Source organism: Rhinolophus hipposideros, assembly GCF_964194185.1.
Source record: "Rhinolophus hipposideros genome assembly, chromosome: 10".
In the NCBI taxonomy this organism is placed as follows: domain Eukaryota; kingdom Metazoa; phylum Chordata; class Mammalia; order Chiroptera; family Rhinolophidae; genus Rhinolophus; species Rhinolophus hipposideros.
In genome coordinates, this window is record NC_138056.1 from 8,499,660 (window position 1) to 8,520,599 (window position 20,940).

At 40.1% G+C, this 20,940-nt stretch overlaps 1 protein-coding gene and 1 pseudogene across 2 annotated transcripts; one reads left to right on the plus strand and one right to left on the minus strand.

Annotated features, from left to right (window-relative positions):
- The first annotated feature begins 1,318 nt into the window (after window positions 1-1,318).
- On the plus strand, window positions 1,319-2,007 carry LOC308504188 (U2 small nuclear ribonucleoprotein B''-like; annotated as a pseudogene). The gene has a single exon. The product of its transcript is annotated as a U2 small nuclear ribonucleoprotein B''-like (transcript).
- Window positions 2,008-18,237: 16,230 nt separating this feature from the next.
- LOC308504077 (mammaglobin-B-like) lies at window positions 18,238-20,476 on the minus strand (the record flags this gene model as incomplete). Its single annotated transcript, XM_081064092.1, has 3 exons — window positions 18,238-18,276; window positions 19,864-20,051; window positions 20,422-20,476. 3 exons carry the CDS (start codon window positions 20,474-20,476, stop codon window positions 18,238-18,240), a joined length of 282 nt encoding a protein of 93 aa, XP_080920218.1.
- Window positions 20,477-20,940: the final 464 nt, after the last annotated feature.

The following is a 20,940-nucleotide window of genomic DNA, read 5'->3' on the forward strand; positions in this document are numbered from 1 at the left end:
CCACAAAAAGTATGTTGAAGTTTACTCATGTGAAACATGCAAAGCTTGAAGGGTAAAAGCATGGAATTTACTCAGAGATATCACAAGGAATCTAAAAACCCTGAGGCACACACCTTGTTCCTCAAGGAAATATTAGAAAATTTAAAGATGTCAGATATTCTCAAGTTAGGCTATAGTTTTAATCCAGGCCACATCAGAATCGTAATCAGGCTGTTTTAGACTTTGTGTTAAAATACTTTTGGAACCTTTAAAATTTGAATGGACTCATTTATTGAGTAGTGAGGAATAGCCTGTCTTTAGGGCCAGGCTACCTGGGGGTAAGCTCAGCTCTGGAACTTTTCTACGTGTGAGGTCTTCAGCAAGGGGCCAACCCTCCCTGCCTCAGTTTCCTCATCTGCAAAATAAGGGTGATCATAATAGCCTGTGTCATAGGATGTGTTAGGATAAAGGAATTAATACAGGAACAATGCTCAGCATGGGGTTGGTAGTAAATGTTAGGTACTACAATTACGCAACACAAAGGAAAAAGTGTAAGTAATATAATAGTCAAACAGAATAAATCACCTCATTCCCAAAGACAAATATCAAGCTGAGTCTAGCCAACTCAGCCAATGGAGAATGTTTATTTATCCTAAAGGTTAACAAAATGTGCTTCTGAATTTGGCTATGGTTCCTTTGGGTTTTCTCTCAGTTACGAGAGAAAAATGAGACAGTTACTTTTCAATCATCTCATTTTTGTTTTATGATCACATCTAAATGACTGTTGCTGTGATACCCAAGTGCTAAAGACTGAATATTGGAAGTAAGGGTAGAGGAGGGTGGTGGGTGAGGGGAGGTATTATTCATCCCGAGGCACAGGGCCTCTGGACTCCTGTCCTCAGCAGGATGCACTGGGGACAAACATCCTTTTGGCTGAGGTGGAATTCAGGGCTTCTCCAGGGCTAAGTCTGACTGGTTAACACGTATGTGGGTTGGAAATTTGGAGGACATCACTTCTGGATCTTCATAACCATGTATACTTTTACAATGTACGTATCATTCATTACACTGGTTCTCTTTCCCACCTTCCGTCTCAGAAACTTTCTTGTTCCTGTCTCCAAAAACAGAAAGCATACACGTCACCCATCACGTCTTACATAGCATTGATTCTGCGTATAAAAATCCCTAGACTCTCCCAAGCAATAATAAAGTAATATCCTGAAGCACACAAAATTTTTTCTACAGAGAGTGGTTTCTGAAGCCTTGCTTTGAAAAAAATCAAAGGAGGACCTAAGTTAGCTCTGGTGGATTAATCATTCAAAATAATTTAGAGTTGCACATGGCACCGGCCTCAGGCTCTTTGAACAATTTAACCCAAAACATGATATCCAACCAAATCATACAATTTATATCAGCAATATGAATGACAAAATTAAAAAAGAATTATTGAATAGATCCCTGTATGCTCTGTTTTCTCAGTTTGGCCACATGGTAAATGTTGTGGCTTTAAAGACAACGAAGATAAGGGGACAAGCCTTTGTTATATTTGAAGAACTGGACTCAACCACGAAAGCCTTGATACAATTACAGGGATTTCCACTTTATGGTAATCCAATGGTAATCCAATACGCAGAAATTAATGATGTAATATCTAAAATGTGTGGCACTTTTGATGACAAAGAAAAGGAAAAAGGCAAAACTGTGGAATAAATAGCAATGACTGCCAATAAAAAGCCTGGTCAGGGTACATCAAATGCTACTGATACCCAAGGAAATGCAACACCAAATCAGGTCCCTGCTTACCCTCCAAACTGTATTTTATTCCTTAATAATTTATCAGAAGAGACTAATGAGATGATGGAATCCATACTATTTAATCACTTTCCTGGTTTTAAGAAAGTGCATTTGGTACCTGGGAGACATGACATTGCATTTGTTGAATTTGAAAATGATGGACAGGCTGGAGCTGCCAGGGATGCTTTACAAGGATTTAAGATCACACCCTCCCATGGTATGAAGATCGCCTAAGAAATAGCACTTGGGATAGTTGTCTTTAAAGGACTTGTTATTATTTATAGTGTTTGTTTGATAACATTTGGTCAGGCCATTTTAATAGTTGTGGGTGAGGGGAAGTAAGTGAAATTTTTGTTCAGGTTTTAGAAAAATGACCTAGTCTTCCTTTAGCCTTAGTGAACTATGAAATATGAAGGCCTTAATTTTGTACAGTAAACTTTTATTTGTATTCTGTACATAGTACTTCATTTATTGGCCCACTGTCCTATCTTCAAATGGTTACACTAGTCTGGAACACATCGTAATGCATAAAACTGTAATAGGATGCCTTCCTAGTATTTTGGAGCACCTAATAGTAGAAAAACTTGCACCATTTTTATAAAAGCAAAGGAGAATTAGATCAAGCCCTTGATGAGATTTTCAGTAATGTTATTTTTTATGCATATGAAGTGCTATCCTAAAGTTCATTTTGTTTTGTTTTAAAGAGTCTTATATTAATGGTAAAAATGATTGTCCTGAGTGTTAGAAAAAAATGATACCTGGGCAGTGTCTAAATCTTATCTTCACATTCTTCAAATAAATGAGCATAGTCTTTTGCTGTCCGTAAGCATTTCACAAATCTTTTCATTCAGCGTTTAATTGAATAAAGGCCATTTAGGAGTAACTGTACTTATTATTTTCTGGGAAAACAGATGAAATGCTGTCTTCAAACTTCACATTGTATGTTCTCACCCTCTTGTGGCAGGATTGTTCCTAAGGAATACCTGGATGGTTATCTTACCTCTATTGAAAGACCTCCAAGGAAAAGATTTACAATCCACAATCTTTTTTACAACAATATGCTGAGTTATGAAGGGTTGCCAATCCTGATCTTGCTACCTTTTGATCATTCTTAAACACCAATGATCAAATATTTACTTTAGTGTTTGATTTACAACTAAGGCTATTGATTCAGGCCCCTGCTAGTAAAAACATGGGTATCTTTAGAAGTAGACAATTTTCTGCATAGATATTATATATTAAAGTGACATTGATCATTTTTCATATTCCTGTTTCAATATTTCCTTGAACAAAGCTTTTCCTTATCACTTAGAATTTTTACTATATACTATGGACAGACTATTTTGAGATTTATGTAGATAATTATCACATCAGTCATTTGCATACATATTGAGGAAAAAGAAAAATTTTATTCCTAAAATTTTCCACATTCAGAGTCTGACTCTTATAAAGAATATTTTTAACTTGGTTGTCAAGTTAGTGTACTTTAGTAAGATTTAACAGTGAATTGCTAGAAAAAAGACGATGCTCTTGGGTGTTATAGTAATGCCAGTTGTTACTAAATTTTCTAACTGCCTAAAAAAAATAGTAATTTTGAGTGATATGAATAGATCACAATGTCATTTTTGGCCCATATCTCAGAAGAATCCAAAGACTGAGTGACATCACTACCACAGGTTATTCTGGCATCTGCACAATTATGTGACAAGTATTTTGAGAGTTTACATGTGTAAAGATGATAAATGTGGAGATCAAAACGGCAGCGTGAGGTGAGCCTCTGGAAATCTCTCCTGCATTTTACAACAAATTGAACAACTATAACTCCACAAAGGACTCCTTGCACAGCAGGACAGGCAAGAGGAAGAGACTCACTATTGAATTCACCTAAAGGTGGGTAAATTACGCAAGCAGGGGAGAAGGGAGAAGGGTGGAGATGGGGCTCGTGGGCACAAGACGCAGACCTAACTCAGTGCTCCGAGCTCACTGCATCTTGGAACTACCGCAGCTGCCAGAGAGGGAGGAACTCTGACTGCTAGGGCACCGCTTATGGCCCACAGGGCTGAGGGGACAGCATATAACATGGCTGGACCCAGCGCTCAAGGCAGAGACCTCAGAGAAAGACTGAGGGAAGAAGGCTGAAAATGGTGGTTGAAGCCCTCACTGCAGAGCAGAGAACGGAAGCCTAAGGCACTGAGACTAGCTGTTCCCTTCCTACCCTCAAAGAGCTAACCTCTCCCCCACCTGCCCAGGGCTAGAAGCAGAACAGTAGCAGTGTCAGATCAAAAGAATAGAATATTTGAAGCTCTGATAGTTCTGGTCCGCAGACGTAGATTCGCAGCCCAACTAGTTCTGGCAAAGGGGAGGGAGCTGTAGAAGCAGGACTAGCTGTGGTGGTGGTCATTGCACTGGGACACCTCTCACAATCCACCCCGCCCCTGTACCCACCTATCTAGATGGATCTCCGCAGGAGTAAACAGAACTGCAGAAGCACAAAGCTCTGAATCTGGTGCAGGAAGAGCTTTGGAACATCCAAAGCTCTCCACATCCCCAAACGGACGCAGCACCCTATGACCCAGGCTAACTGTTAACAGAGGAGAAGTCAGGAATCCCCCCAGTGTGTGATAAGCTTGAATAGTGCAGAGAAAATATAACACAGCAGTGTAAGAGAGAAAAAAAGGCTGCCATCAGAGAGAAAATAAAACATTCTACCAACACGCACTGGAAAACAAAAGAAAGATCTTTTCCTATCAACCTGTTGCAGAACCCTCTCCTGCAGATGTTTAGGAAGAGAAACAATGAATCATTAATTGCCATTAATAACCAAGGCAACAAGACAGCTCAGAAAGAAAGTGAAAAGTCTCCAGAAAAGGAACTTAAAGACATGGAAATATGTGACTTAAATGACAGAGAATTCAAGATTGCACTTCTGAAAACTCAACGAGATGCAAGAAAACACAGAAAGGTAGTTTAATGAACTCAGAAACACAATCAAAGAACAACACGAGCATTTTATGAAAGAGATTGAAATTTTAAAAAACAACCAAATAGAATTTCTGGAGCTTAAGACCTCAATAGAAGAAATGAAGGATGAAATAACTATCTTATGTAGTAGAGTTGACCAGATGGAGGAAAAAATCAGTGACATCGAAGATAGAAACCTGGAAATGACACAGATAGAAGAAGAAAGAGACTTCAGACTTAAAAGAAATGAAAGAACTCTACAAGAACTTTCTGACTCCATCAGAAAGAGCAATATAAGAATAATGTGCATACCAGAAGGAGAAGAGAGAAGGGAATAGAAAATATATTCAAATAGTCGATGAGAATTTTCCAAACTTGTCGGAAGAACTGGATCCTCGAATCCAAGAAGCAAATTATCTCAACCCCAACAGGCCTTCTCCAAGGCACATTGTGTTGACGGTGTCAAAAATTAATGACAAAAAAAGAATCCTCAAGGCAGCCAGGAAAAACAAGATGGTAAACTACAAAGGAAAGTCCACTAGATTATCATCAGATTTTTCAGCAGAAACTCTACAAGCCAGGAGGAAGTGGAACCAAATATTCAAATTACTGAGAGAGAGAAATATGAGCCAAAAATAATATATCCAACAAAGATGTCCTTTAGATATGAAGGAGGAATAAAGACCTTTCCAGACATACAGAAGCTGAGGGAATTTTCTAATACATGACCTGCACTACAAGAAATACTAAAGGAGGCTATTCGACCACCATCAACAGAGACAATTTGTTGGCAACCAAAACATAAAAAGGGGGGAATAAAGGCCTGAAACATAATATGGGAATGGAGAAAGTAAGCATGCTGAAGAAAATGGAATACTCTAAATATCAAACTTTCTTTTACATAAACTTAAGGGTAACCACTCAAAAAACATCCAGAACTGAAATATTTACTGTAATAAAAGAAGAAACAGAGGGGAAAATCATAGAATACCACCACACAGAAATAATAGACAACAACAAAAAGACAAAGAAACAATGGAGACACAGCCTTACCAGAAAACTAAAGATAGAATGACAGGAAATCCTCACATATCAATAATCACCCTAAATGTAAATGGACTGAACTCACCAATAAAAAGGCACAGAATAGCAAATTGGATCAAAGAACTAAACCCAATCATGTGCTGTCTCCAAGAGACACATCTCAGCTACAGGGACAAGCATAGACTCAAAGTGAAAGGGTGGAAATTCACACTCCAAGCAAATCGTATTCAGAGAAAATCACAGTCATAATGATATCAGATGAAACAGACTTCAGGGTGAAAAAGATAACAAGAGACAAAGATGGACATTTCATAATGGTAAAGGGGAATATACAACAAGAAGACATAACAGTCATCAATATTTATGCCTCCAATAAGGGAGCACCGAAATATACCAAGGAAGCACTAATAGAACTAATGGGAGAACTTGACCAAAACACAATTATAATAGGGGACCTAAATACATCATTGACAGCTATGGATAGATCATCCAAACAGAAAAAAAATAACAAAATTGCAGCCCTAAATGACACATTAGATGAAATAGACATAATTGACATTTTAGAGCACTTCATCCTAAAACATCAGACTATACATTTTTTCTAGTGTACATGGAACATTCTCAAGGATAGACCATACATTGGGACATAAAACTAACTTCAGCAAAAATGAGAAGATTGAAATCATACCAAGCATATTCTCTGATCATAAGACTTTGAAATTGGATATCAACTGCAAAAAGAAAGCAGGAAAAACTACAAGTACATGGACATTAAACTTTTAAAGAATAACCAGGTCAACGAAGAAATTAGAGGAGAGATCAAAAGATTCATAGAAACAAATGAAAATGAAAATACATCCTACCAAAATTTTTGGGATACAGTGAAAGCAGTTTTAAGACGGAAATTTATATCATTACAGGCCTATCTCAAGAAAGAAGAAAAATCCCGAATAAATAACCTCACATTACACCTTAAAAACTAGAACAAGAAGGACAAATGAAACCTAAGGTCAGCAGAAGAAAGGAAATAATAAATATCAGAACAGAACTAAATGAAGTAGAGAACAAAAAGACAATATAAAAAATTAACGTGACAAAGAGCTGGTTCTTTGAAAAGATTGACAAAATTGACAAACCCTTGGCTAGACTCATTTAAGATAAAAAAACAGAATATTATCAAATGTCATCAAAATGGCGGCATGAGGTGAGCCTCTGTAAAGCTCCCCTGGAATTTACAACTTATCGAACAACAATAACTCCACTAAGGACTCCCTGCACAGCAGACAGGCAAGACGAAGAGACTCACTACTAAATTCACCTAAAGATGGGCGAATAGTGAGAGCGGGGGGGAGGAGAGAAGGGAGAAGTGCGGAGCCCGAGACGTGAAGGCACAGGAACCAGACCTAGCTCAGTGCTCCGAGCTAGTTGCATCCCGGAACTGCCGAACTGCCGCAGCTGTGGGAGAGGGAAGAACTCGGACTGCTAGGGCTCCGCTTATGGCCCACAGGGCTGAGGGGACAACATATAACACAGCTGAACCCAACGCTCACGGCAGAGACCTCGGAGGAAAGACTGAGGAAAGAAAGCTGAAAATGGTGGTTTAAATCCTCACTGCAGAGTACGGAAGCCTTAGGCACTGAGACTAGCTGCCCCCTCCCTACCCTTCCAGAGCTCGCCGCACCCCCACCTGCCTGGTGCTAGAAGCAGAACAGTGGCAGTGTCAGATCAAAAGAACTGAATATTTACTGTTCTGAGAACTGTGGCCCGCAGACACAGATTCAACAGCCCAACTAGTTCCAACAAAGGGGAGGGAGCTGTGAAAGCAGGACTAGCTGTGGTGGTGGTCATCGCTCTGGGCCACCTCTGACAACTCACCCCACCCCCTGCAGAAGTAAACAGAACTGCTGAAACATACGGGCTCTGAATCTGGTGCAGGAAGAGCTTTGGAACTTCAAAAGCTCTCCACATACCCACACGGACACTGTGACCTGTGACCGAGGCAAACTATTGACAGAGGAGAAGCCCATCTCCCAGGGAATCCTCCCACTGTGTGAGAAGCTGGAATAGTGCAGAGAAAACATAGCACTACCGTGTGAGAGAGAGAAAAAAGGCTGCAGTCAGAGAGAAAATAAAACATTCTACCAAAAAATACTGAAAAACAAAAGAAAGACCTCTTCCTATCAACCTGTTGCAGAAGCCACTCCTGTAGATGTCTAGGAAGAGAAATAATAAATCAGTAATTGCCATGAGTAACCAAGGCAACAAGACAGCTCAGAAAGAAAGTGAAAAGTCTCCAGAAAAGGAACTTAAAGATATGGAAATATGTGACTTAAAAACAGAGAACTGACTCTGGGTGGTGAACACACAATGGGATTTATAGATGATGTAATACAGAATTTTACACCTGAAATTATGTAATTTCATTAACAATTGTCACCCAAATAAATAAATTTAAAAAAAAACCAGAGAATTCAAGATTGCACTCCTGAAAAACTCAACGAGATGCAAGAAAACACAGAAAGGCAGTTTAATGAACTCAGAAACACAATCAAAGAACAACATGAGCATTTCATGAAAGAGATTGAAATTTTTAAAAAAAACACAAGTAGAATTTCTGGAGATTAAGAACTCAATAGAAGAAATAAAGAATGAAATAACCAGCTTATGTAGTAGAGTTGACCAGATGGAGGAAAGAATCAGTGACATCGAAGATAGGAACCTGGAATTTACACACATGGAAGAAGAAAGAGACTTGAAACTTCAAAGAAATGAAAGAACTCTACAAGAACTTTCTGACTCCATCAGAAAGAACAATATAAGGGGTGGGGGGTGGGAGATGAGGGTAAGGGGGATCAAATATATGGTGATGGAAGGAGAACTGACTCTGGATGGTGAACACAGAATGGGAGTTATAGATGATGTAATACAGAATTGTACACCTGAAATCTATGTAAATTTACTAACAATTGTCACCCCAGTAAATTTAATAAATAAAAAAAAGAAGAATGGGCATACCAGAAGGAGAAGAAAGAGAGAAGGGAACAGAGAATATATTCAAACAAATTGTTGATGAGAACCTCCCAAACTTGTGGACAGAACTGGATCCTCGAATCCAAGAAGCAAATAGAACACCTAATTACCTCAATCTCAACAGGCCTTCTCCAAGGCACATTGTATTTAAGCTGTCTAAAATCAACGACAAAGACAGAATTCTCATGGCAGCCAGGGAAAAGAAGATGGTAAACTACAAAGGAAAGCCCATTAGATTATCATCAGATTTTTCAGCAGAAACTCTACAAACCATGAGGGAGTGGAACCAAATATTCAAACTATTGAAAGAGAGAAATAATGAGCCAAGAGTAATCTATCCAGCAAAGATATCCTTTAGATATGAAGGAGGAATAAAGACCTTTCCAGACATACAGAAGCTGAGGGAATTTTCTAATACATGACCTGCACAACAAGAAATACTAAAGGAGGCTATTTGACCACCATCAACAGAGACAATTTGTGGCAACCAAAACATAAAAAGGGGGAAAGTAAAGGCCTGAACCGGAATATAGGAATGGAGAAAGTAAGCATGCTGAAGAAAATGGAATACTCTAAATATCAAACTTTCTTTTACATAAACTTAAGGGTAACCACTCAAAAAACATCCAGAACTGAAATATATACTGTAATAAAAGAAGAAACAGAGGGAAACATCATAGAATACCACCACACAGAAATAACAGACAACAACAAAAAGGCAAAGAAACAATGGAGACACAGCCTTACCAGAAAACTAAAGATAGAATGACAGGAAATCCTCACATATCAATAATCACCCTAAATGTAAATGGACTGAACTCACCAATTAAAAGGCACAGAGTAGCAGATTGGATCAGAAAACTAAACCCAATCATATGCTGTTTCCAAGAGACACATCTCAGCTACAATGACAAGCATAGACTCAAAGTGAAAGGGTGGGAATTCACACTCCAAGCAAATGGTATTCAGAGAAAATCACGTGTAGTCATAATGATATCAGATGAAACAGACTTCAGGGTGAAAAAGATAACAAGAGACAAAGATGGACATTTCATAATGGTAAAGGGGACTATACAACAAGAACACATAACGGTCATCAATATTTATGCCCCCAATCAGGGAGCACCGAAATATACCAAGCAACTACTAACAGAGCTAAAGGGAGAAATTGATCAAAACACAATTATACTAGGGGACTTAAATACATCATTGACAGCTATGGATAGATCATCCAAACAGAAAATAAATAACGAAATAGCAGCCCTAAATGACACATTAGATGAAATGGACATAATTGACATATATAGACCATTCATCCTAAAACGTCAGACTATACATTCTTTTCTAGTGTACATGGAACATTCTCAAGGATAGACCATATATTGGGACATAAAATCAGCCTCTGCAAATTTAAGAAGATTGAAATCATGCCAAGCATATTCTCTTATCACAAGACTTTTAAATTGGATATCAACTGCAAAAAGAAAGCAGGAAAAAACACAAATACATGGAGATTAAACAACATACTTTAAAGAATGACTGGGTCAAAGAAGAAATTAGAGGAGAGATCAAAAGATACATAGAAACAAATGACAATGAAAATATATCTTACCAAAATTTTTGGGATGCGGCAAAAGCAGTTTTAAGAGGGAAATTTATATCATTACAGGCCTATCAAGAAACAAGAATAATCCAAAATAAATAATTTATCAATAACATTTTACTTCATGTATTTAAGAAGTATTAAAAATTGAAATATATCTGTTTATCCACAGCTGTGAGTATCTCCGATGGTACCCAAATCACCAATGTACCTTATTTCACATACTCCGTAAGCCATGTTATTGCTCCTTCCATTGCCGTTGTGCAGGTGTGAGCCCACAATGTGTGCCCTCAGCTCCTCAGGAAAACTTGTGGGCTGATGGATCCACTCCTCTGTATTCCCCCAGACCACCTGCCAGCAGCCTTCCTACACCCAACATGTACTCAGATCTTTTGCTACAAGCTGTGAGTGGCAACGGGAGGCCCACGATATGGATAGGCCAGTGGCATCAGAGATTGTTTCCTTCACCTGTTGACTAACTCTTCCCATAACTCAATTGTCCTGTGATGATTAAATCTCTTTCTGTGTCATACATATGGAAAAGAACAAAGGAAAAGAGCAGAAATGCTTGGTTTGCTCCAGAATTTTCCATTAGTTACTCGCTGTGTGCAGTACCCTAGTTATGCGTTTCCTAATGCTGGGGATCCAGTCCATGTGCCATTTTAGACACAATATATTGTTCAAAGACCCTTCACCCAGGTTCACCTTGACTTCATCCACCATCACGGGGTTCGTCACATGACCCAGCCATATCATGTACTCTCCCTGGATGGCCGGGCCCTTCCACAAATCATTTGTGATGATTTGTTCATTACAAACACATTTAGCCTCAGGAATACAATTTTTAACTTTGAATTGAAATACAGCTGTTGTATTTTTATACAACCTTGGACCATTAAGGTCCCGAACTCATCCTAGAAAACGTGCTACACACCTCATTGCTGAATGTCAGTACAGTCACCTTGGAAGTACTCCCCTGGGGAAACTATGCACCAATGCCAGCACCTAGTCCATCCTTTAGAATAGCTGTGGAACTCTTTTTCTGGATTGGCCATCAGAGCTGTTGTCGTATTACTCTTGATGTCCTGAATGTCCTTTATCTTTGGGTAAAGAAAGAAGTCTTTGGGGGTCAGATCATGTGAGTAGGGAGGGTGTTCCAATATAGTTTTTTGTTTACTTGCTGATAACTCCCTCCTAGACAGTGCTGTGTGAGCTGGTGCATTGTCGTGACGCAAGCGCCATGAATTGTTGGTGAAAAGTTCAGGTCGTCTAACTTTTTCATGCAGCCTTTTCATCACTTCCAAATAGTAAACTTGGTTAATCGTTTGACTAGTTGGTACAAATTCATAATGAATAATCACTCTGATATAAAAAAAAAGGTTAGCAACATCACTGCAACAGGTTTGTGAATCTAATTGTGAGACCTCATATATTGAGCATGTATCCAGCCACTCGCAAAGAATCTCATCTAATTATTTTAATACTTCTAGTGGTACTCTGTGAGCATCTTTCCCGTCTCTTGGTAACAGAATCATAATGTCAGCAAATGAAAGTTTTTGTCTCATCTTTGGAAATATTCATGAATATTTCATTTTCTTTTTAGTTTGACACTTAGAACTTAAAGTTGACTAATAATAGATCAATCAGGCAGTTTCCCCCTGTTTTTTCTTTTCTTAACAAGAGTTTTATTGGGGAGCAGTGTGCACTTCCAGGACTTTTTTCCAAGACAAGTTGTTGTATTATCAATCTTAGTTGTGGAGGGTGCAGCTCAGCTCCAGGTCCAGTTGCCGTTGTTAGTTGCAGGGGGTGCAGCCCACCATCCCTTGCGGGTGTCGAACCGGCAACCTTGTGGTTGAGAGCTTGCACTCTAACCAGCTGAGCCTTGTGGCATTGGTCCATGTGGGATTCGAACCGGTATCCTTTGGTATTAGGAGCACAGAGCCACAACTGCCTGAGCCACCGGGCCGGCCCTCATCCCCTGGTTTTAATGGAAGTTACTTTAGCATTCATTATTTTAGAGTGATGCTTGCTATTGACTTTGACAATCGATTTTATTTGTTCCAAATAGTTTTCATCTATTCTTAATATACTTCGGATTTTTACTAAGAAAGGTCATCAGGTTTTATCAAATAACTTTAATGTGTTCATATAATAGTGAGGTTTCTGTATTCATTTGTTGAGGTGATAATGTTGATTAAAGTTTTTAAAGTTGTGGTGGACACTTGTTTCTGGAATCCACTATATGTGTTTAACTTATTTTAAGCCAAGACTCCTCTCTGGCCTTCATCTTCTTAGTGTTGCAGAGGAGAAATTTCACTACACACACACACAAACACACACACACACACATTTACTTACTACAGCAGTTTGGGGACTCAGAGGGTCTAGGAGAACAAATCTGTTTTAACAATAATATTAAGAATTATTTTCCTGGGGCAGGGGGAGCTGGATGGCTCAGTTGGTTAGAGCATAAGCTCTTAAGAACAAGGTTGCCAGTTCGATTCCCACATAGCCCAGTGAATTGCACCCTCCACAACTAGATTAAAAACAACGGCTTGAGCTTGGAGCTGAGCCACTAGTAGGTGGCAGGCAGTTCAGTGGTTAGAGTCCGGTGCTCATAACACCAAGCACGCCAGTTCGAGTCCTACATGGGCCAGTGAGCTGCGACGTCCATAATTAGAATGAAAACAACGACTTGACTTGGAGCTGAGCTGCGCCCCCCACAACTAGAATAAAATAATTAAAAATGAGTTGACATCCTGGAAAAACACACTGTTCCCCAATATTACCCAATAATTAAAAAAAAAAGAAAGGAAGGAAGGAAGGAAGGAAGGAAGGAAGGAAGGAAGGAAGGAAGCAAGGAAGGAAGGAAGGAAGAAATAGATTTATTTTCCTCAGTGATATTCATTCTTCCGAAAGTGTACAGTGGAATTTTCCAGAGGCTAAATGACATGTGATACAGCAACAGAGTTAAGACTCAAGTAAGCATGTGAATCCAGCTGTCTTCTCTTGAGCCAGACATTAAGAGACTTGGGAAGATCTAAATAATGCTGCTCTACTCACTGAGGAGGAGATATTTGAGCTTTTTCAAAACAGATTTGCCACCACACACAGGTGTCATGAAAACTGTCGCTAAATCTAAGCCAAAATGAGAAAGGAAAAGAGTCAAATCAACATCATTGTCTTGGACACATAGTTTTGGCAAGTTTACCATTACTGGCCATCTGATCTATAAATGTGGCAAGATCGAGAAAAAAAAAACCATAAAAAAATCTGAGAAGGAAAAATGTTCCTTCAAATATGCTTGGGTCTTGTATTTACTGAAAGCTGAATGTGAATGTGGGATCACCATTGATTTCTCTCTGTGGAAATCCGACCCACAATGTATTGTGACCATCATTGATGCTCCAGGACACAGACTTTATCAAAACACATTCCAGGTACATCTCAGGCTGAGGGTGCTGTCCTGGTTGTTGCTGCTGGTGTTGGTGAATTTGAAGCAGGTATCTCCAGAATGGGCAGACCCTTGTGCATTCTGTTCTGGCTTACACACTGGGTGTGAAACAACTGATTGTTGGTGTTAACAAAATGGATCCCACTGAGCCACCTTACAGCCGGAAGAGTTAACCGGAAATCATTAAGGAAGTCAGCACCTACTTTAAGTAAATTGGCTACAACCCCAACACAGTAGCATTTGTGCCAATTTCTGGTTGGAATGGTGACAACATTTTGTAGCCAATGCTAACAATTCTTGGTTCAAGAGATGGAAAGTCACTGTAGAGATGGCAATGCCAATGCTTGAAGCTCTGGATTGCATCCCGCCACAAATTTGTCCAACTGACGAGCCTTTGCATCTGCTCCTGAAGTCTGACTACGGAATTGGTGGAATTGGTTTTGTCCCTGTGGGCTGAGTGGAGACTGGTGTCGTCAGACCCTCTCGGTGTCACCTTTGCTCTAGTCAGCTTTACCACTGAAGTCAAGTCTGTTGAAATGCACCATGAAGCTTTGAGTGAAGCTCTTCCTGGGGACGACATTGGCAAGATGTGTCTGGCAAAGATGATTGTTGTGGCCATGGGCTGGTGACAGCACAAATGACTCACGAATGGAAGCTGCTGGCTTCACAGCTCAGGGGATTATGCTGAACCCTCCAGGACAAATCAGTGTCAGATGCGCACCTGTGCTCCATTGCCACCTGCTCACATTACTTGCAAATTTGCTGAGATGAAGGAGAAGATTGAACATCTTTCAGGGAAAATGAAAAACTGGAAGATGGCCCGAAATGTTGGAAATCTGGTGATGCTGCCATCATTGACGTGGTGCCTGGCAATCCCAGGTGTGTCGAGAGCTTCTCTGACTACCCTCCTCTGGGCCATTTTCCTGTATGTGACATGAGTAGGATACTTGCTGTGGGTGTCACCAAAGCAATGGACAAGATGGCGGTTGATTCTGACAAGGTCACCACGTCTGCGCGCACAGCTCAGAGGGCTAAATAAACATTATCCCCAACACCTGCCACGCTAGTCTTAGAGATCAGAAGTGTTTGTCTCGATTGGCCTTTGAAGTTTAATAGTAAAAGACTGGTGAATGATTACAACACTGTGTAAAGCCTTCTGAAAAAAAGGAGAATGTTTTATGGGTCTTGTTGGGTTTTTGTGGGGGAGTTTTAAGTTATTAATTTTTAAAGTGACTACCATTCAATGGAAACAACTTGACCAGAAATCTGTCACAGAAGTTTGACACCCATTGAACAAAGTTTAATGAGAAACCTGTGTGTTCTTTTGGTCAACACTGTAACTTCCTACAGTACTACATAGGGAAGAGGCCTAAGGAAGAGTTGCCCATAACCTATTTCTAGTGTTACATCTGCTCAGACTTTAGAGTTTGATAATTTCTGTGTTAACATTTCTTTTTCTGAGTATGAATATGGTTTTTGTTTCCATCTTGTCTTAAGGGAAAGAATCATCTATTTACACATTAAAACGTATCGGAAGTGGGTCTATTGGTGCAGCACTTCACAGGTGAGAATGCATAAGGAAACAGTGACTTTGTACTCAAAGGCTAAATTCTGTAAAATTAAAGTCCATATGTTACATACTAAACTTTGTGTAGCTCAATCTATATTGAGTAGATTTGTTATATCAAATTTATTTTTTCATATATTGAAACGTGAATTCTCACAATTGCAAATCCTGATGTAGTTTAAAGAAGCAACAATAAGACGTAAATACTATTGAGGACTGTCTTGCTACAGTTCCTTGTATTCAGATTTCAGGAAAAAGAAATGATATAGGAAGTTGAAAAAACAGAAAAGAAAAAAGCAGTGATTGAGGTTTGAGTGAAGATCAAAGAAGAAAAACTAAACATCGAGAAAAATAGGATTTAAGAATTGCTGTACAGTGCATTCCTATGTGTTTCAAAAATACAATTTAAAAAAATTATTTAAAGTTGTGATTCTGTTGTTGGACTGTGTATTTTTGGAAAACACATTGCTCAGAGATAGAGCCAATTGGGCAATTTATTCTATTTGGTTGCATAAGTTCCTTCTGAGTCTTTGATCTTCCTTTACCTTCAAAATGTTGTACTTGTATAACTCCATCTTCCTACTTATTTTTTCATTATCTGAGCAGATTAAAAACAATGGTTTCGCATTATCTCATCTCCGTCCAATGTAGTGGGACAGGACAGGGGAGATGCTCCTGACCCATCGAGTCCACGGATGAGGCAGTGGGAGTGTTCCCACAGGGCTGGGCACTGAAGGGTGCACTGATGGGGGAAGGTAGAAATGAGAACAAAATGGGATAAAAGTGAACTGCTCTAAATTATCACCAGGAGCCAGTGTTTCTAAACAATCTCACTGATGACACACTCCTCCCCAATGGACATTTAAATGATTGTTATCTTGACTGGAGCAGACTGCTCCCAAAGGCCTGTCAATGACAAGTCCTGACCATGTGCGGTCAGGAAAAATGGTCAACACAGTGTCAGGAGTAAATGTAAGCGATTACACTTGTGTAAAAAAGCAAATAGAAATACTAAATCAAACAGAATAAATCACCTCAAACAGAAAGCTAAATATCAGAGAATCTGTCTCTGCCAACGAGGCATGTTTATTTATCCTGAATGCTAACCAAGTGTGCTTCTGTATTGGCTCTGGTTCCATTGGAATTCTCTCAGTTAAGATAAGATCACTACTTTTCAATCACCTAATTTACTGTTTTATGATCATGCCTGAGTCACTGTTACTGTGATTTTAAAATCCTAAATACCAGATTTTGGAACTAAGGGTGAGGAGAATGATGGGTGGAGATAGGAACCACTTCCCCCAGGCACACAGAGTCTCCGGACTCCTGTCCTCAGCAGGATGTGCTGGTCCCTCATGTCCCTTCTGGTTCAGGTTGAAACTTTAGGAATTCTCTAATCCTTGGGTTCAAACCAGTGAACCCTTGCCAGGGGGATAAAAACTGTTTTCCTCTCTGATGTATCCCAATGCCAAAAGCAGTGCTTGACACAAATCCATGTCAAACAAGAAGGTTATGAGTGAATGACTGTGATTGTAAGAACTGGTCATGGGGAGGACCCACTCAAAGGATGGTCAATGAGAGAAATGGGTTCCTGGGAAGTCGGGGTCAGAGATGGTGAAGAAGTAGCAATGGAATTGAAGAGAAGATGGATTCCAGAGTCCAGATTCTGGAAAAGAACCATCAGCCAAGAAATGGAAGCTCCAGCACGATCTGACTTATATTGTGTCATATATTTACTCTCTTCATACAGAGATTACTGTGAAAGATGGGGGAGGGAGAAGGACCTAAAGCCCTGGGTGCTGAAAGCATGTGAATGAGTCCCTTCAATTGGGGAGGAAAGGCTTGTCTGTGAGGGGACCCAACAATCCCAGTGACCCTGAGGCTCAACGCAATAGGGCTCCCAGAAGAACTTGTGTGCCTCTAAGGATCAAGATTCTATGAGAGTTAAGATCAGGAAGGAAACTATAATTATGGAATTTTACCTATAAGCGCACGAGGGATAGAGAAGTGATAGATCTGAGGGTGTGAAAGGGATGGAGCCGATATGTATGAGTCCTGTTCATTGGTTTTCACATAAATGACCACACTCATGGCAACACAGACAAATAAGCATTTTTCCTGAGGTTTGGGGTTATGGGCAGAGAGGGGTATAGTAAATAACTGTGATGAAAGATTTTAAGAACACCGTTGAGGCTATTGATGAAATCTTAGGATGCAGACAGGATTCATCCCTGCCCAGCCTGAGTCCCCTTTCTTGCTGGCTGTTCCCCTCCCTGCACACTCGGGCCAGGGACACAGAGAGCCCGGCCATGGTGAGCAGGCCTCAGCATGGACACAGGACTGAAGGAGATGTGGGGACTTGAGCTTGTCGCAGCCACCAGGACCTCAGGGCCTGAGCAAGGCAGAGATCGTCCCAGAAGATGGGGGGATAAGGGAGGAAAATCACTTTCCAGAGAAGGGTCCATGTTGGGCTACAGGTGGTAAGGAACAGCATGCTACCCAGAGTCTGCAGTCCTGCACCTGTGAGCTCTTCATGAAGCGTGTGTGTTTGGGTGTGTGCGTGTGAGTGAGCACACGTGTGTGGTGTGAGTCTCTCTAAAGCCTCCATTCTCATTAGATCACAAGGAAAGAACTTTAGGTTTGCAGATACTTTATTGACATGAAAATGTATTTGAGGTTTCAACAATTGTCTTGCAGTTTGCAGATCAAAAGACGAAAAAAGAAACATAAGTTGTGGTTTCTACTACTGCACACTGAATTCTGATCATTCTCTGTAGTCGTCTGAGCCGAAGGTCTTCAGGAAACTTAATATTTAGAACACCAGATACTGTTATATATTGTTTGCTGGAAAACAAAACAGAGACATCACCTATATTCCAGTTCCTCAGAAGAGGAAAATATGGAAAACCAAACATTTCTTCCCATTGTTTTCCTGGATTTGTCTAAACACATCTGACATTCAAGAAAGATAGTGCTGGAAATAAAATCAGAATTGCCTTGTCATTTATTCTGTTTTCAGGAGACATTACTGGATTCCTAAGAGGTGCTTGTGTTTCCTGGTCTCCCCCACCCCCATCCTCAGTGGTCCCTTCTATCTGCATGTTTTCTCTCCTTTGAAATAACACATCTAACAAAATTATGCTGTGTGAACCATTTTCAATAACTCAGCTCAAAAACAAGGACGTGTCCCGTTATTGAGTTCCTTCATGATCGTACATGTTAGAAATACAGAAAACAGTCTGATACCTCCGCCATGTCCTTTGTGGGCCACAAAATGTCAGACATGTGTGCACTGGTTGATTTGTCTAATCTAGGGTTTTTAAGAATATATTCCTAATATCTTTAATCTTTAATGTTCACTTTTTTAAAAAATGTAATTATGGTAAATACACATAATATAAATGTTACCATTTTCACCACTTTCAGTATATAGACAGTAGTGTTAAGAACATCCTCTTTGTAGTTCAACCAGACCCCAGGACGTTTGCATCTCACTGAAGTGCAACTCCATATCCGTTAAACACTCCCAATTTCCTTACCAACCCAACACCAGGAATCCATTACTTTGCCTTCTGTTTCTAAGACATTGGCTACTCTGGAAAACTGATGGAAGTAGAGTCATGCTGTATTTGTCATTTTGTAACTGGCTTTTTTTTATATAGTGTTTTCAAGGTTCTTCCATGTTGCACCCTGTTTCTGAATCTTCTTAGTGATGTACACTTATACGTTTGTACTTTGGCAATGTTTCTAAATTGTCTACCCAGGGGTGTGTAAAATGTTATATTAGGATATGGAATACATGCAAGGTAAAAATTTAATAAATCTGTTCTTATTAGAAAGATTATCTCATTGTTAAGCTACTGATTTTGTTTTTACCAATTCCCTCACCTGTGGTGAGTTCATACCCATGATATGCACGTGTCATTCATGGGCCTTTAATTATTGGTCAGAAAGTGAAGTTTTTATACTAAGAAACTTCATTGCTTGAAAGGGCACTTTTGAATGTGTTAGTAAGATGTGTGGAATAATCCTTAAAATGAATGGAATTAATTGAAAAGTCTTTAAAATGTTTTACTATTTGATCTATGAACAAGAGGAATTTATTTTTCTGAACACTCTTACAAGAAGGAAGGTCTTCTTAAGAATCAGATATTTTCTAAGCTGAGGGCTAGGGAGCCTTTGCCCAAGCTTCTTCCCCCCTCTTGGTCCTTTTCATTTATCATTCACTAAAGATTCCACAAAGTGAAGACACAGAGCAGCACTGAACCTTGGATGGCTTTCTTGGTGTCACAGTATTATTCACACTCACCAATGAAAGTCAGTGAAGCAAAGCATGGACAACACTTGCTTTGGCATAATTAGTGACAAACTTACAGGCTGCTTGTTCCTGTCCAGTGGATTCAAAACACTTTAAGAAGAAATCGAAATTACCAGCATCACTTGGACGTTGTTCACAGTTTCGCTGTCCTGCTTGACAAGACATTGCTTCAGTTGGGTGGCGGCACGTTCCTCGGCTTCACCATGTATGAACTCTTGATAATTCCTGAGGTACTGATCAATGCCCACTTCATTGTAAAGAGTGTCATTTATTGCTTGCACAAGGAGCGGGCAGCCAGCATCTGGGATGAAAGCATGCAAAAGTGGGCTCACTTACAGAGGTATGAATTCCTTTATGGGCACAGCTAGGATGTTTGTCATCTTACATCCCAGTAGAGACACACATCCAGAAAGACTACGGTCAATGGTCTTAAGTTATCAAATCTAGGAGAGAAAACTCAGGATCTGGGATTTCCTTCAAGCCCCGAAACATTTGCCTCTTTGCACTCCCCTCTTCTTGGCTTCCACAGCCCAGAGAATCCAAACACAGAAATAACGAGGACCCTGGAGAAATGAGATGCTCTGTGCTGGGCTGTGGGGAACAGGACGTCGCCCACAGGGGCCCTGACAACAACCTGTAAAGCAAAGCCCGCCCTCCTTGTCAGTGCTCACCTGCAAAGCAGTAAAGGGGGAGGGCGATCAGCATGAGGACTGTCAGCAGCTTCATGGCGCAGACAGCGGCTGGGGGCTGGTGACTGCGGTGTGGCAGTGAAGAAGGAACTCACTTTGGAGCTGAGTGCCCTGAGCTCCTCCTTTTATTCTCCTGGTGGCCACCGTAACACCTCCCCCCAATGAGGGAAGGAGTTACAGGATGAACCTGGCACTGGGCCAGAAAACCACAGCGAGAAACACCCAGAACCCATCTCACCTCATCTCTGTTTGTAGAAACTGAGGTGACAGAGCTTTTAGAAACCAAAACAATTTTCGAATTGCACCAATGGTACATGACAGTAGATGCAATTAATGCAGACGTGCTTAGTAAATAATAAAGCAAATTAAAACAGAGTGCGGCTTGTTGTTTTATTATTAGGATGGTCTTCACTATATCCCATCCTCCTTTTCCTGTTGTTTCTCTTTTCTTTCTCTATCTTCACAGTACAAAGGGGTTCATATCCTGCGTCTGTTCCTCCT